This window comes from Alligator sinensis, unplaced genomic scaffold (genome assembly GCF_000455745.1).
Source record: "Alligator sinensis unplaced genomic scaffold, ASM45574v1 scaffold156_1, whole genome shotgun sequence".
Lineage (NCBI taxonomy): Eukaryota > Metazoa > Chordata > Crocodylia > Alligatoridae > Alligator > Alligator sinensis.
This window is the reverse complement of record NW_005841844.1, coordinates 5,045,802-5,061,827: the sequence shown is the minus strand read 5'-3', so window position 1 is coordinate 5,061,827 and position 16,026 is coordinate 5,045,802. Positions and strand designations below refer to the sequence as shown.

General features: G+C 36.5%; 1 protein-coding gene across 3 annotated transcripts in view; it reads left to right on the top strand.

Moving 5' to 3' along the window:
- RANBP17 (RAN binding protein 17) overlaps positions 1 to 16,026 on the top strand; it is a 284,936-nt gene that overhangs the window by 189,109 nt on the left and 79,801 nt on the right. For all 3 annotated transcript variants that reach the window (XM_025206123.1, XM_025206128.1, XM_014520979.2), the window contains 2 exons: positions 3,815 to 3,918; positions 10,281 to 10,369. In XM_025206123.1, coding sequence (XP_025061908.1) covers positions 3,815 to 3,918; positions 10,281 to 10,369 — 193 coding nt within the window. The remainder of the gene's footprint in view (positions 1 to 3,814; positions 3,919 to 10,280; positions 10,370 to 16,026) is intronic.

Genomic DNA, 16,026 nt, shown 5'->3' with positions numbered 1-16,026 from the left:
GAAATATGAACAAAATATTTTCTTTAGATAAAAGTTTTGAACGATGTTAATGCTGTTTAATAAATTCAATTTTTCTTTTAATTCTGGTTTACCAAAGATTTTACAAACTGCCATGCCAGTCAAAGTGAGTCCAAGTTCATTGAGGATAAGACCATTATTACAAACCACAGCCAGGTCTACCCAGTAGCATACACTTTTAGCATGCGCAAATCCACCAAAATATAGTTAATAGATTTTTTTATTTCAAAGTGCATGATGAGGCTATAAATATAGGCAAAGGTAGCTTGGATCATAACAAAAAAAGCAATTTGCAGTAGTACTTTGTTCATGGAATAGTTTGTTCCTTTTCCAGTTAAAATTGATGTTATCATTTAACTTTCCTTTATTGTGTAATGATAATGCATTGGTACTTTCTTTTACAGCTTTTTTTAACTGAAGTAAAATATTTTAGGAATGAAATGTTACTGTTTTGGTTCTTTAGCACTGCTTCTTCCTGGGCAATGCAACTGTACTGAACTTTAAAACAAAAAAGTGCTGAAGGTACCTTTTCATATTGAAGAACTACTTAGTTTTCAATGAAAAGTGACTTGTGTCCCAACTTGTCACACAACCTCTCTACAGAATGGCACAGTAGAACTTTGTAGGGCTCCTCCAACATGGTTCTTTTTTCAAGATTTGGATATTAATTTGTTTGCTCCAAAACAAATTATAAAAAAAATAAAGAAGTAGTACCTGAACAATGTGTAATCTATCTATGAAATTAGAAAATAACTTTTAATGAATATAAAAGAATAAAGAGAGATTATAGACGTAGATATTTGCATAGCTGTTAAGTAGTTCCTGATGAGTGAGCATTTTTAAAGTTTGCATCGTCTCTGACAAATTTAACTTTTTGAAAGTTGGCTTGGTAGAAAAATTGTTTGATCGGTCATTTCTTTCTCCAGTCACAGCAACAGCTATAGAATCTGGTAGCACTGCATGGTTCTGTACTGCCAAGTATTTCCCTCCATAAGACCTTTTTTTCCTCTTGCTTATGACTGCCAAATTGGTCTAACTGAAGTTTTCTGTCAGATAATTTTAGCCAAAACATTTCTGCCATGTATATAAATGAAGCAAGAGAAAATTCGTTGTGTTGCCCATGTTAAAACTTCTAATGACTTTTTCTTTAAATTGCTCTAGTGCTTCGATATCATGGAGCAGTAACAAAAAACTTGGCAGAAAGGTGGCCTTTGTGTCAAGGATGTCTTTTGCTAGCCTTGACAAAAACACCCAGATTTGATAAAGTGATCAACCTTTGAAAAATCTCAGTTTGCAGATTGTCAGTGGAGATTTCTTAGATTATTTTAGCTAGAATTCTGAGGCATCCATCCTCACTGAGAATGCTAGATTTTCTCTGTACAGGAGGGGGGCAGAAGCTGACATTAAGGAGCCTCTCTCCTGTGCTTTCTGTGACCTTGCTAGTTTCCAGGCACTAGGATGGAGGAATCTATCTTTCCTAAGTCAGAGGGAACATGGGTTATGAGGAGGAAAAGAGCCTGATGACATTTGGATGAAGGTGGGGAGAAAGACTGTTACTGTCACTAGCTGAGAGAAGTGGCTAGAGTTGGTGGGGAACAGAAGGCTGGACCTGGGCGATATGGAAAGTAAAGGGAGTCTGGGACTGGGAGATGAGCAAGAGACTAGGACTGAGAGCTGGAGTGAGAGAAGACTGGGAACATGCAAAACTGGGTGCCAGAAGGCTGAAGAAGATGGAACTGCTGAGATCATAAATGAAGCTGAAGAAAGGAAAAGCAATTAGGATTTGGACTGACAAAAGACACTAAGATTAGGATGGGAATAGGGGTAGAAGAGAGGACAGGAGTCTATACTGACAAGAAACTGGGCTGTGGGAAGGTAACTGAGACTGGACTGGTTTAGCGACAGGTGGCTGAGGCAATAGAGTCTAAGACTGGATTATTAATTTGTGAGAGAGTAGATTAGGAACAAGGGGTAGGTCAGGGAACAGACAGGTCAGAGTCAAGTACAGGTTGCTAGGCATGGATGAGAAAGGGTCAAGCCCTTGGGGGTAACAGACATAAGAATAGCAGTGGTACCTTCAGAGCCTGGTCTGGAACCCAAATTCCCCAACTTATACCCAGCTCCTTACAGTTATCAAGTATCTGTGAAATGTGCTGGCAAAGTGTCTCATCCCCTTCAGTGTTGGTCCACATGGAAGATCACAACTTACTCTTGCCACAAGTTATTCCCATTAGCTCAAAAGTGAGTGGTCTGGGAGGGGATCTAAAAGTTTCAGTGCTGATGACAGTCCAGTGGGTGTCAGTACAAAGCCATGTGATGGAGTGTCTTTATTCATTTTACTTTTTTTAAAACCTAGGAAATCAAAAACAAAATCCAGTATTAAAAGAACACGGTTAAGGTTACAAATACAAGCTTACAAAATGTAGGAAATGCTACAATTCAGATGGCACAATTAGAATTTCCTTCGCTTTGTGCACATGAATCATGATGATACAGTTTTCATTTATATGAACAAATATGGTGTTTTAGATATGATCCCTGCCTTATTCATTGCAAAAGATGGATGGTCTCACTTCACGAGTAGCTTCAGTATTTTTTTCTCTTCATTATTCATCCTGTGAGTCCATGTCTTACTTTCTTTGTACACTATTTAAACTCTGCTCTGAAGGCAGAATTATTAAATTTCTCCAGAACTTTTCTCCTGAGCTTATCAGACCCGAGTGCTTCACAAATGATAATTAATTTAGCTTCATGACATGTCTCTGCAGTCAGGGACTATAATTGTCCCCATTTTACAGATGGAGAGCTGAGACACAGATAATAAAATGAAAAGTTTCCACTAATTGTGCGTGCCAAGTTTTGAGACAACTTAAGTCTGATTTTTTCAAGTACTTAGTACTTTGTCAAAGCACAACTTCACCTGAGTTAACACTGCAACTCAGTGTGCTCAGCACACTAAGCAAATCAAACCTCAAGAATTCAAGTCAGGCACCTGGGAAATGAGGGACACACAATTAGTGAACACCTGTGAAAAGTTTGGTTTAAGTGACTTGTCCAGCATCACATAGGAAGTCTTTGACAGGTAAAATAAGGCATAGAAGTCAGTTCTCCCCAACATCATTTGGTGGCCTAACCTTGAGGCTGACCTCCTTTTCCCTGCCTTGTTGTCTATGCACCTTCCAACTTGTGTAACAAATCAGGCAGGAATCCTACAAACAGAAATCATCTTTATTATTCAGCCCTGATTTTATCCTCATCATGTGCATGAAAATGAGGCAGGGGCTATATGGAAGAAATACTGTGTGATTGTGTCATTTTTTAGACATATGCTCATACACAGAAGGTTTGCAAGTGTTTGTACAGGCATCCTTTATACAAAGTTTTCTAACTGTAAAGTCTTGACTTGCCAGTCTTTATAATATTTCTTTAGTATATTTGTAATACACAAAAATAATATTATAAATAAATAAGGTGTTTTTATTACACATAGGTGTGCATACACACTACTAGATTAGTAAAAAGAATAGAATTATAAAAGGGAAAAGAGAGTAGTCTCAATTTCAAGTTATTTGCAGTAAATAACTTGTATTTTTTTTAATTCAATCTGTGTGCCTTAGTGAAAACATTTTAGAACTAAGGGCCTACTCCTTTTGTTCTTAGCTAAAGCTGCCCTTCACTAAAGGTCAGTGGGGGTCTTGACCTTTAAAGGTGTATGGGATTGGGTACTGTCCTGCCAAATGGCAGTATGAAGATGATGTGATGCTCTGTTGTTGCTTTTTTTTTTTCCCCCCTATAGGTGAAGATGAGGATGAGTTTGAAAATTTCATGCTTCCCCTCACAGTTTCATTTGAAACTCTAACTCAGATATTCAACAATAGTTTTAAACAAGAGGAGGCAAAGGTAGGTCATTTCATTTATAGGGAAAGAAAATATTTATTGGTAAAATAAGTTCATTGTGATGAAAATATTTTGCAACAGATTGACTTTTATATTTTCATCTTTGCCACATACGTTTGTACATATATGTATAATTTTCTTTATAGTATTGAGCTAAAAAGTCTATATTTGATTTCCCATAAAAGTAAACGACTTTATAAATGCGCAATTAAGCCATTGGGATTTCGTAAGTGTTTTGCAGATGAAGTGATCTCATTTGAGTCACATACACACTCAGTGGGACAGATATGCCTCTTGTGGTATTTGGTGTGTTTCATATATGAGTCCTTCTTTCTGTGTGTGTATCTTTTTATATGCATTAACATATTTATTTGGGAGTATAAGAAGAGATGCTGTAATACACTTGATAAAACACTGCATCTTTAAAGTATTTTTTCAAACAAGAATTTAATATATAAATCAAGACTTTATTAAATGGCTGGGCATATATGTATAAATAGGAACTGGTCTTGAAGTATTGCATCCTTAAACTGAACAAAGTGATTAGGATAACTGATAGCTAAATAAGGTTTTTATGTGCCTGTGGGAGCCATATTAGGATTGATTTGACAAGTCAGTTCAGCTGTGGCAACAGTCATAATATCTAACACAACATTATGTTTTATTAGTAAAATCCTTAAGTGTAGCAAGCTGTTTGTGTCAAAACAACAGTATATTTTAGGCAAGAAAAAGACTTGCTAAATGGAAACAGCATCATCAGAAATGATAATACATTAGAGCAGTATTACATTAAATAGATTCCTTTCTCCCATTATGAAAAAACAGTTAACAATGCACTCTAGAGTGCCCATTCCAGATACATACTATAATCTTCTAAAAGCTCTAACAGTAATTTTTAATTTACTATTTTAAAATATGATGGAAACCTTCACACTGCCTCACCATCATTTGTCCTCTTTCTTTCCTGGAAATATAAACAGTAATCAGAAGTGCTATCTGTCATACATCTTTGCATTACTAGTGGATATATAACTCATAATACCCACTTGGATTAAATCAATATTTTAGAAAATATGAATGGAATGGAAAATCACATAATCTAGATTCTACATTTGTTGTTGCTTAAGTATTTAATTTGTAAACTGCTTTTCATACATTGAATAAATATAATTATGATGAGTTCTTTTGCTTTTTTTTGTTACTGATTTTAAAAATTAGAACTAAGACATCATTCTTTTAGAACCATTCTCTTTGTAAGAAATTGCATTTATCTTATTTGAGGATACTGTCGTATTAAGACAATTTTGATGCAGTTATTTCTGGTTTGATAGAAACCACCTTACTGGAGACATTTTAATGGAGTGGAGTCATATATCCCTAAACTAGCAAGTTCTTAACAACCCTAGAAAGTGACTGCTTGATTACACTTTAACGGTATTTGCAAATAAAATCACAAGTAATTAAGGGGAAATCTCCAGGCTTTTGAGCAAGTTTGATGCATGATAACTGCCTGATTCAGCTTCATCTAGAGTAATGCTGTGTAGACAAGAGCTACTGAGATCAATAGCAACATAATGATAGTGGCAGAATTAAGTGAGTAACCTGAGAACTGTGTCTTCAAAATGCATGCAGCTGCCACAAGCCAGGGCCACACAGTGCACTCCGTGCTTCCGTCCTAAATGTTCATCAAAAGACGCCCTGCAGGAAAATGGAGTTAGATGCTCTTTATTGCTGATCGTGTCTCTTGCCACATTTATCAGGGAAATTGGATTAGCAGTTGGCAGCTGCAGGTAGACAAGGTTCTGCAGTGATTAAATATGCAGCTTGGCTGCATTTGTTGTGACAGACCTTTAGTAAATTCTACTGTAAGCACCATCTGTCTAATTTGTATAAAGAAAACTTGGTGCTTTGAGCTACCAATAAAGAACTAAATCTGTTGCTTTATTGTAAACAAAACTTTTGCTCTAAATTCTTTTAAACATAATTTATTTGGTTGAAGCTATTTTTCTATCATGATGAATAAATAATACATGCAGAAGTGCTTTCAGGTACTTTTTTCCCCCAAGTACTGGGAGAAAAACAGTTCAGTTTTGTGCTTCAATAAAATGTTTAGCATTCTGATCTGCAGGGAAGTGACATGGTTAAAATATCACTATGAAAATGGCCCACAACTGCCAAATTCATTTAATTTGTGGTTTTTACTAACAGTTTCTAACTGGCTGTTTTTATATATTTTTAAATTCACAACTAAAAAATAACCACAGCCAGAGAGCTCTTGTTGAAATACATTTGCAGTTGACCAAGCTATATGTAAAACTTATGCCTGGGTTTCTTTTCTGGTAAAATAGAATATAATTGAAGAAGACCTAATCTGTGTCATCGGCTTTTTTCCACTTTGAAATGAATAGGAAAAAATCATAGTATTAAAACAATTGCCAATTCTTCCCTTCAGATTCTCTGGATTTGCCCTGACAATCCAGCTAAGTAATATATTGACTAGCTAGCCTGAACCTCAGTGGTACTTTTATGTTAGTTATGACATCATCAGTTTGAATAGAAATGAATGAAAACATGTATCTGAGGGGAAAGAGCAGTTAAATAGCAACATGCTATCTTTAGCTGGTTTGTAGAAACTCCATGCTGTTAAATTATTTAAAATCCTTGATTTTCAGCTTGCACACATTAAAAGTTTTCACACTAAGTGCCAAATGTTGCAAACAGCACTTTAACAGAATGATTTTGCTTTGATCCCTGTAGCAGTTCCTGAATAATTTATCACAGGTTATTGCCTTAATTCTGGAGAGGGATAGAGCAATAAAGGCAGATGAAAACACTCCAGTTGAAACACCTTGGGGCCTGCTCATTCCTCTGACACGGCTCTTTTGTTGGAACTATTTAGAGGTTATTAAGACGTGTCTCCAGAATTAAGAGTATGCTGTAAGGATGAAGACAGCCATCTTAATTCTAAAGACAAAGCGCAATGACCCTTCACCTTTTTTTTCTTTGTTGTTATTATATAGTAGAATTATGAGGGTAATATTATAGCTGCACCCAATAGTGCTACTATAGTTAAGGGTCTGTCAGACTTTCCATTACAAAACCTGTTTTGGGGGTGGGTGGTGTGAGTGGTATCTCGTCTGTTTCAAATTGCATTAGTCAGAAACTTGGCACACATTGTCAAGTCACAATTCAAGTTTAGAGTTTCTTCCTATGGATGCTTAAATGCTCAGTTCTTTTCCAGTAACAATGCATGAAATATTTTTTTTAAGATTAGACAATAACGTCATAATAGAAAAAGCAATCTTTGAAATTCATTAAAAGTAGACTTAGCACCTTTTGGTTTACAGATGAAGAATATTTTGAAACCAATCAGTTAGTGCAAAAATTGGTATAAAAATTAATATATGTGAAAGCCTGTGTTGTCCCTCTCTACCATCTATTCACCATGTCTCTTGGATACACTGTTCTTTACTTATCCTACATCCTTATGCATTGTTGCTGAGTACTGCTAAACAGCTGTGATTTTGCACCCCAGAGATGACTGCATTTCAGTGGTGAACGAAATGTTCCCTTTGTTAAATTACTTAGATTACTATGTTAAATTCGTGAGATACTCTTCAGTTCTTAAGACTTAAACCCCCAAAGGTGATACCTAAATGTATCATGTTATTTACTATTTTTCTTAACAATTTTTATAAACACAAATACCTTTGAAAATTCATGGTCTAACAAGTCTATTCCACCACCCCTTGGAGAGCTCAGTGAGCACAGGATTCAGAGTGAACCCTGACCTTATTGAAGTTAGAAAAGTGTTGTCAATAACTATGATGCCAGGGTTTTACCTGGGGTATCTGTGTATCTAGCATTGAAAGAGCAGTTCTGGCCTCAATGTCTGTAAGCCATGTTGTCATTTTATAAAGTAAATTGCCAATAAGGAAGTATTAAACCAGTGAGTTCAGTATGACGTGTACGAAAATATGTAATTTTATAGATCACAATTTATATATAAAGAATAGTATGCTTAATAGTGGTTGCTGTTTAGATAATAATAGTTTTGGAAATCATTGTTATAAAGCTAAAGAAATTAATTTTCTTTTCTCAGTTGCTTTTTGATACAGAAATTCAAATGGCAGATGAAATTACCTTGTTCTTGCAAAGCTCTGTAGTACAAGGCAGTGTCATCAACTAAACTGTGTTGTACACGTACATTTAGGAGTAGCTTCTAAGTCTCACTACAAAGACATGTTTTCTCCAAGGAATGTTTTCCAAAAAACAGTTACTTTTACAAATAAATGGATAAGAACTTTAGGGTTGGTGGGTAGATTAGTTATGTGTATGTAGGCCCTATCCACCACCTGACCATGAGTTATTTCCTTCTGTGCATGTTCTACTGCATATAAGAAAGGCAAGTTCTAGGTGCTAAACATCTTCCACGTCTTTCTTTGGATTCCTAGTTTTGCCTTGTTCTCTAGAAATGTCTTAGCTTTTTATTTCTGTAGCTAGAATGGACAAAAAGCCAAGATTGTATTTGAATCCTCCTATTTCATCCTACCTTGAACTTGTTGTCACATATTATGGTACAGACAAATACAGCAATTTTATTGATATCAGAGGATACTGATACAAGCTTTTAGAATGCAACTGCTATCTCTGTTTGCCTGTAGCAATACAACTATAGCAAAATGCCTCTAATTATAACCTTTCTTAATTCAGGGTCAGTGTTAGGGCAATGTAGCTAACTTGTATCGCTACAGGATCATTCAAATATAACAGGTAGATCATAACAACTGATGCATATGCTCCTGAGCAGCAGCTCCCCGCATCTTTTTAAACCAGCTAAAAAAAAATTATGTCAGTCCATCTGTGTCAGTAGCACAGTTTAATAGTAAATGAAAAATGATGTGAAACTTCTCAAATTCTTTCCACTTAGAGCACAAATCTGCTAAATATTTATTTTCTACATTATGGAACAAATGCATCAATTGGTAAATTGTAGATAAATGCAATGGTTAGGTCCCAGTCTTCTATGGGTTGATTGTTTCTTGGCAGGTGATCTCTATTATTAACATTTGTCAGGGTTCAGGGCACTGAGAATCTTGCAAGGTCAGGCCATGTCCCCAACTCCGAGGAAATCCAGCTGTTAGGGTGCTCATACCAACATCAAGTTACCAGTTTTTCGCAAAGAATCCAGTTTACCGTCCAATAAATATATGCAACTCCTACTGAAGTTAATGAGGTTAATGTATCTGTATGTGGAAGCAGAACTGAGCACTTGTATGAGATCCTAGTTAGACTCCTGAATGTAATCTGCTGCACTCCATTTAGTTAGTCTGAGGGAGTTTCAGCCGATATGTGAACCTTGTCTTTTGTACTTCTTCACTTATAAATATTTTAACCTTGTCACCAAATACAGTAGTCTTGAAGATGTATTTCGATATCTAGTTTTTTAAAGAAAGAAGAAAAGGCTAAAGCATTAATCTTCCCTCCTGATTCCTCTGTATGCTTCAACAGTTTAGCCAATCCCTGGAGTTCTTGGTATTTCATAATGAAAAAGGACTATAAACCACATCTATAATCCATAACTAATATTAATATGACATATTTGTTATTCAGTAGTCAAGTAAACAAAACATAATTTATCCATGAAATATTCTGTACATTGAAAAGTAATTTTTCATTCACTTAAAACTATCAGTGAGGATTATCTACCTGGAAAATTTCATCGACTTTTGAGTTGTTGCATCTTCCTTAAAAAACTTTAAATCTTTTGTCAGAAAAAATAATGTATATTTTCACTCTTACACAATTAGCTAAAATGGGGGTGCACAGAGTTTGTATCAACTTCCAAAAATTCATTTTTTGGCTGAAAACTTAGAAAATGACATCCCAAAAGAGTTTTCCAAAAAGAGATAAGCATGTGAAAATGAAAAATAATGGAAATTTTAATATAATCTTAACTGTAGGTTTAGTATGAGGATCAATTAGTCTTATACCTCACATAAAATACTGCAAGCTTGAATTAACATTTTATTACTGATATCATTCCTTTAAAAGTGCTTCTTGTACTAATATATTAAACTTATATGTGTAGCATCCACACCTTATGTTTCTGAGTTTGATTTATTAAAAGGTACAGAATATATTGAGTAACCTGAAACATTCCCTAAGCATTTTATGTTGCTGCCATAAACTTGGGCAGATTTTGTTTGTTTAAAAAATCTATGGTTTTCTATAGAGAAGGATTTGAAAGAGACATTTAAACTAATGAATCAAAATCAGATATGTGCTCATTATTGGCTGATTATTACTCCATCTGCTCTGCGCTAACGTGAAAATCAATTACTGTGTCTCTTTCCTACTGACAGCGTATGTTGATCGGGCTGGCAAGAGATCTTCGAGGGATTGCCTTTGCACTGAACACAAAGACCAGCTACACCATGCTGTTTGACTGGATGTATCCTTATTACGCTATGACAATACCAGCTCTGTGCACAGAGGGATACCAGGCCCCTTGCATTAGTTTAATAGTATGGCACAGTGGGGAAGAGGAAACAAAGCTAAATGAACTAATGTGTAATCAGCTAAAATTACAGCACAATGGCAACCATGCAGTTAACTGAGACAGACCATAGAGAGGTCACTTTTTGTTGGTCACACTAATACCCTAGAAAATATCCAAGTGGTTCCCAGTCCCATTGCTAGCCCAAGATGTTTTGTTAAATATATGGTGACTTTAATGCAAAAGAATAATGCACTTAAAGTTGCTTTAAAAATTATCTGAAATACTGATGCAAAATTTTGCTTTACAAGTGTTAATTTGTGGGGGATTCCTATATCTAGCTTAATCTGGTCTTTCTTTGAGCCAATAACTATGTTTTATATCTATTTTATTAATATTATGACATTTTTCTTGTTCAGAAAATAAAGATCTATCTAGATTTACAGATTCCCTCAATAAGTAAACTCCAGAACTACTGTGTTTGCTTTAGTATCTTAGTCTTCTTTCTTAATGATATGCTAATGTATCTATTAATACCTAATGGTATTCCGTTTATACAAAGGGAAATCTTTGGTATTTTTAATAAGTGCACAAGTCACGAATTCTGTCACATCATTTATAATTAAACTCACTGTTTTAATATATAATGGGAAAGGTATAATATAGCTTGAGTTAGATCTGCTAATACTCTGCATGATTTCTATGAATTTGTTTATAGCATACATAAAATAACATACAAGTTCTGTTTTACTAGGAACAAGGGTTATTTCAACAAATACTAAAGGATACTTATACAAAAATTATATATCTGGAGAGCATTCTGTCATTATAGTATTATGATTAGGAATATAATGTAAAGGAGGAAAGGGCAGGAATGTTAAACCATTTACAGTCTTATCTATGGCCCTGTGCAATCAGTAGATAGACTCTTGCTGAGAACTGGAAAGGCCTTCTTTAAAACTTTGCAGGTCTGCAAGTGACTACTTAGATTCAAGCCCCACTTGCATGGGACTACTTACAGACCTGAAACAATAAGAGAAAGGATTATTTAATTTCAGTGACATAGGAACTGCAAAGCGGTTTCTGGGACCATGGCTGGTGGAAGATGTACTACAGGTAACTGATTTCCTTTCCACTGTGCAAGGAGCAGATCAATTTATGGGAAGTCCACTCCATACTGGTCTTGAAGGTACAGAACACACGATTGTCTCCATTGTTCCTAATGTCTTGAAAACATATGAAGTCATTTATAAGCTATTTTTAATCAACCATTGACTTCAGATTTGGACTGCCAAGAGACCTCCCATTAATCTGCATTAATACTGAAATAAAAGGCTGATATATATACCCTTTGAGTGAAACTTATCTGTCCAAGGCCTTTTTGATTCCCATCATTTTCTATATATTTTCTCTCTTCATACATACCTGTACACAGATACAGATCATCCTTCCCCTGCCACCTTTGATTTGAAGAGCAAGTGCCTGCTTCTTCTGCTCAGTGCATTTAATCTTGGCTGGGATGCAGCCCCCTGCTCCTATTGATCGAAGTATTATAGCAAAGTAAGCTGTGATCATATAAGCTCTTATTTGCTGCACATAAAGAATAAAACTAAAATTGGTAAGTGGAAAGGGGTGGAGGAGGCTTTTATTTACATTCTGAGATGATAATTAACATTATAGGATGTAAATTAATATCAGTTACTGGGTGCCTATATACGTGCAGGGAGACTGCTCCAACACTCTGTAATCACAGCGTGTCAGAGCAGACTCGAGTAATCGTGCGGTAATTACCATGCTCCAGCAGATTCCAGCGTCACATGTATAAGCATCCCCACACTGAAAAATGGCAGTGGGGGCACTTTAACTAAAGCTCATCTGACAAGCTTTAGTTAAGGCGCCCCGCCACCATTTTTCAGCATGGGGACTCTGATACATGGGATGCTGATACATGTGACAGTCCCTCCCTCCTCCCCCCAGAGCCCACTGCTGTTTCTGTTTTATAGACTGAAACCTGTTTTAACTGAAACTGCCCAAAATTATCTAAAATTTTTCAGCATTATTTATTTTGAAGAAAAATAGGTTTTCCTTTTTCTTTTATGCAAACAAGTATTTTTAGCCCTTCTGGTTCAGCGTTGGAAAGTGGAGTTGACTATAAACAAAAGTGAAACTGACATAGATGATTTTCACTGCCTTAGGTAGGGAGAAATGCAGCAAGTAAACCAGCAGTATAAATCAACAAGAAAAAAATGTTCATTTTTAATAATAGAAGATAGTGTCAAGTAAGATAGATAAAAGGTAGTTGTTTGGAAATAACAATTTTAAATCAGTGCTATTAGAGTACACTGGACAATGTAATTCTTTATCTCAAAAGCTGGCTGGAAATGTTTTGCTTCTAAACTCTTCCCATTGATTTCAAGAAAACTTCACATTGTGTGGACTTCTCAAGATCAGATCTTTAATTTTTAAATTGTTCAACTTGTAGGTCCTAGTTTTCCTTATTTCTTATTGAAATAAGTATCTGGATTTTAAGTTTTGTCCAGTAGATGGCAAAAATGAGTAGAAATAAATTCTTGTAAATCCTTTGATTCTGTTTTTGATCTAGAAACCGTTGTGTTCTATATTTTCACAAAGAAGTTAAGGTTATTAGGGTCATGGTTTGGAGGTGAATTGTCAGGTATGCTAAAGCTGTGTTAGATTGCCAAATAGGGCTGTTTTGTAATAGCCTTGCTTATACTAATTGAGTTTCTCTAGCAAATCAGGCTCCTTGGAAAAAGGCCAAAGGCTTTTCATAATTGTATTGACAAGAAAATGAATATGATAAATGGTGTTCATTCAGTGGAGACAAGATTTATAGTTTTCCTCTGGGCAAGGGATGAAGAGCAAATATTTATAATAATAGTAAAATTTGTTTAAAAGTTGTATTATCTGATCTCTCAAAAGGCTTTATTAAAATATTTCCAAATATTTTTAAGTAGTTTCAGGTGGAAAAGTGCAGGATCTTCCCAGAGTATTCCATTAATGAAAGATGAATAAGGAGACAATACAAAAAATCCTGGATATGAAAGTCATTTATTCTTCCTGAAATATTGATATGTCAAGCTGTCAATGATGATTCTAGTATTACTACAGCTACAATATTATATCTTTGGAAAGTTTATTTGCCTTTTATATTCAGGAAATGTGGTCTGTGTAATTTGTAGGGCAGGTCTGAACATGCAGGTATAACTTCATATAAAATTGCCATTTTAAGTGAAATCAGAATCCATTTTTATTAATTAGTGTTATTCCACTGATAAAATAATGTCGTGTTTTGATATGTTTTTCAAGGATACTTTTATAAAATGTAAATGTGTTGTCTATGTTTCTGTAAACTGACACCAGCCTAAAGTTTAATGCCCATGATCTTGCAGTCAGTTACATCTATGAAGATCCAGGACCATAACCAGTTATCTCTTAACTCTCTGCTGTTGTCTTAAAATTGGATGGGAACACCCCTGGTAAATTTTCACCTATCTCTGCCAATTGGCACAAAGTTTTGAAGCCTGAAAATAGGAATGTTGCAGTAAGAAAATATCTAGACAGACTTCAGTTGCCTTGGTAGGCTGAGAGTGGGCTTTATTTAGCTAACTAAATGTAGCCCGATTCTGCAGAGGAAAAGAGGTGTTATGTGGTTTTATTTTCAAAAAGGTAATCTGTTGTTGAAGCTTCCTGTCTAGTTATTTCACAAAATCCCAATCCACTGTATTAGTTTTATGTTTAAAAATGTACTTCATCAGGCTTTAGCAGGTGTGGAACACCTTTTCTTAAACTTCGGTTCGAAAAACATTTGAAGATTCTTCTGCATCTTTTAAAAATATCACATTTACAGGAGCATGTGACACTTCGGTATTAGTCAAAAGGGCAGTTTGTTTTCAAGATATTATATTTTAGTGCAGGGATAGGCAACCCCCGGCATGCATGCCAGAGTGTGGCCCCCATAAAGCATTTTGCTTCACACACACGTGCCTCAGGGCAGATGGCAGGGGAGCTGCAAGGGGCCTGATCCTTTTTGCGGCAGTGCAGCCCCAGCCCCTTCCCCACCATCTGCGTCAAGGCATGTTTGCACCCACTGCTGGCTGCAACCCAGTGCAGCTACTTGAAACTTCCTCGCTTCCTGCTGTGAGAAGCCTGGGCTCTGTGGCAGGTGGCAAGGGCCTGCCCAGAGTCTGGGCCAGCTGTGGTTGGCAGCCGCGAGGCTGCAAGTGGCTGTACCAGGGTCCACAGAGCCCCGGCCCAGCTCATTGCTGGCAGCAGGTACACGCACATCTTGGGGTTGACAGCAGGGAAGGTGCCAGGGCTTCACTGCCACAACAAGGATTGGGCCCCTTGCAGCTTCCCCATTGTTTATGCCTGGCATACCAACATCTTAGAAGTTGAGGTTGCAGATGTTTTTGGCACTCTGCCCAAAAACATTGCCAAACTCTGTTGTAGTATGTTTTTCAAATGATTAATAAGTGTATTACCAAATTTGCATGTGTGTCTCAGGGTTGACAGCAGGCAAGATGCCAGGGCTTCACTGCCACAACAAGGATTGGGCCCCTTGTGGCTCCTCTGCTATCTGCCCCTGGTACGCCAACATATTACAAGTTGAGGTTGCTGATGTTTTTGGCACTGTGCTCAAAAACATTGCTGACCCTGGCCATAGATAGTTAATATTATAAAGGGCATTTATTGAGCTAGAGCACTAAAACTAAAATATATTTCTACAACATAAAATATATTTCTAAAAACTTTATTAGTAATTTTAATTTGCAGTTTAAATTCCATGTTTGAAAATAGACTAGTCAATTTCACTTCACGAATTAGCTGAATTCTGCATTTTTTCAGTGTTGAGAATTTTTTAAAAAACAACATAAAAGCTGTTTTCTTTGTAACTTTTAAAAATAAAATATGGAAGCATTTTGGTTGGCTCCAGTTTATGCAGAATTTGGTTTCTGTTGTCCATACCTGCCATTGACTGTAGACACGTGGTTGAGCTTTTGAAATATGACGTCCCTGTGTATTTAAAGGATCTCCAGTTGTTTTTTATCTCAAACATGTTGGTTGAAATAGTTTTAAAAGGCTCCAAAGATTATGCAGGTATTTACCTAAACCTGTGCATTTGCTAACAAATATATCTCATGTTCATAACATGTTTCAGTTCTGCTGCTGAGCAGTGTAACTTCCTGGTATAGCCAAAGGCAAATTGTGGTCAGCACCATTTCAGAAACCATGGTTGAAACCTGCACCCAACAGCTGTGTTCAATGAAACACCTGGTTTTGTTCCCACTGAGAGATGGCTAGACACAGTGCTCTCCAGCAGACTGGATTGGCAGTGCCTGGCATGTCCACAGGCCAGATCCAGTTGGTGTTCCTGATCTGCTGCCCAGGCAGGCATGGCAGGTATCATCCCCATCTAGCACCACCATCTGGCCAGAGTGGGGCGGGAGGCAGCAGGCAGGCTGCCCCAACACTAGGGAAAGGAGCTTGACCTGGCTCCACAAAGAGGGTAGTGGGTATGGCCCAGCCCTGCAAGGGGAGGGGTGTGATGCAGCCCCGATCCAGAAGTGGACAGCAAGTGGTCTGGCCATGTA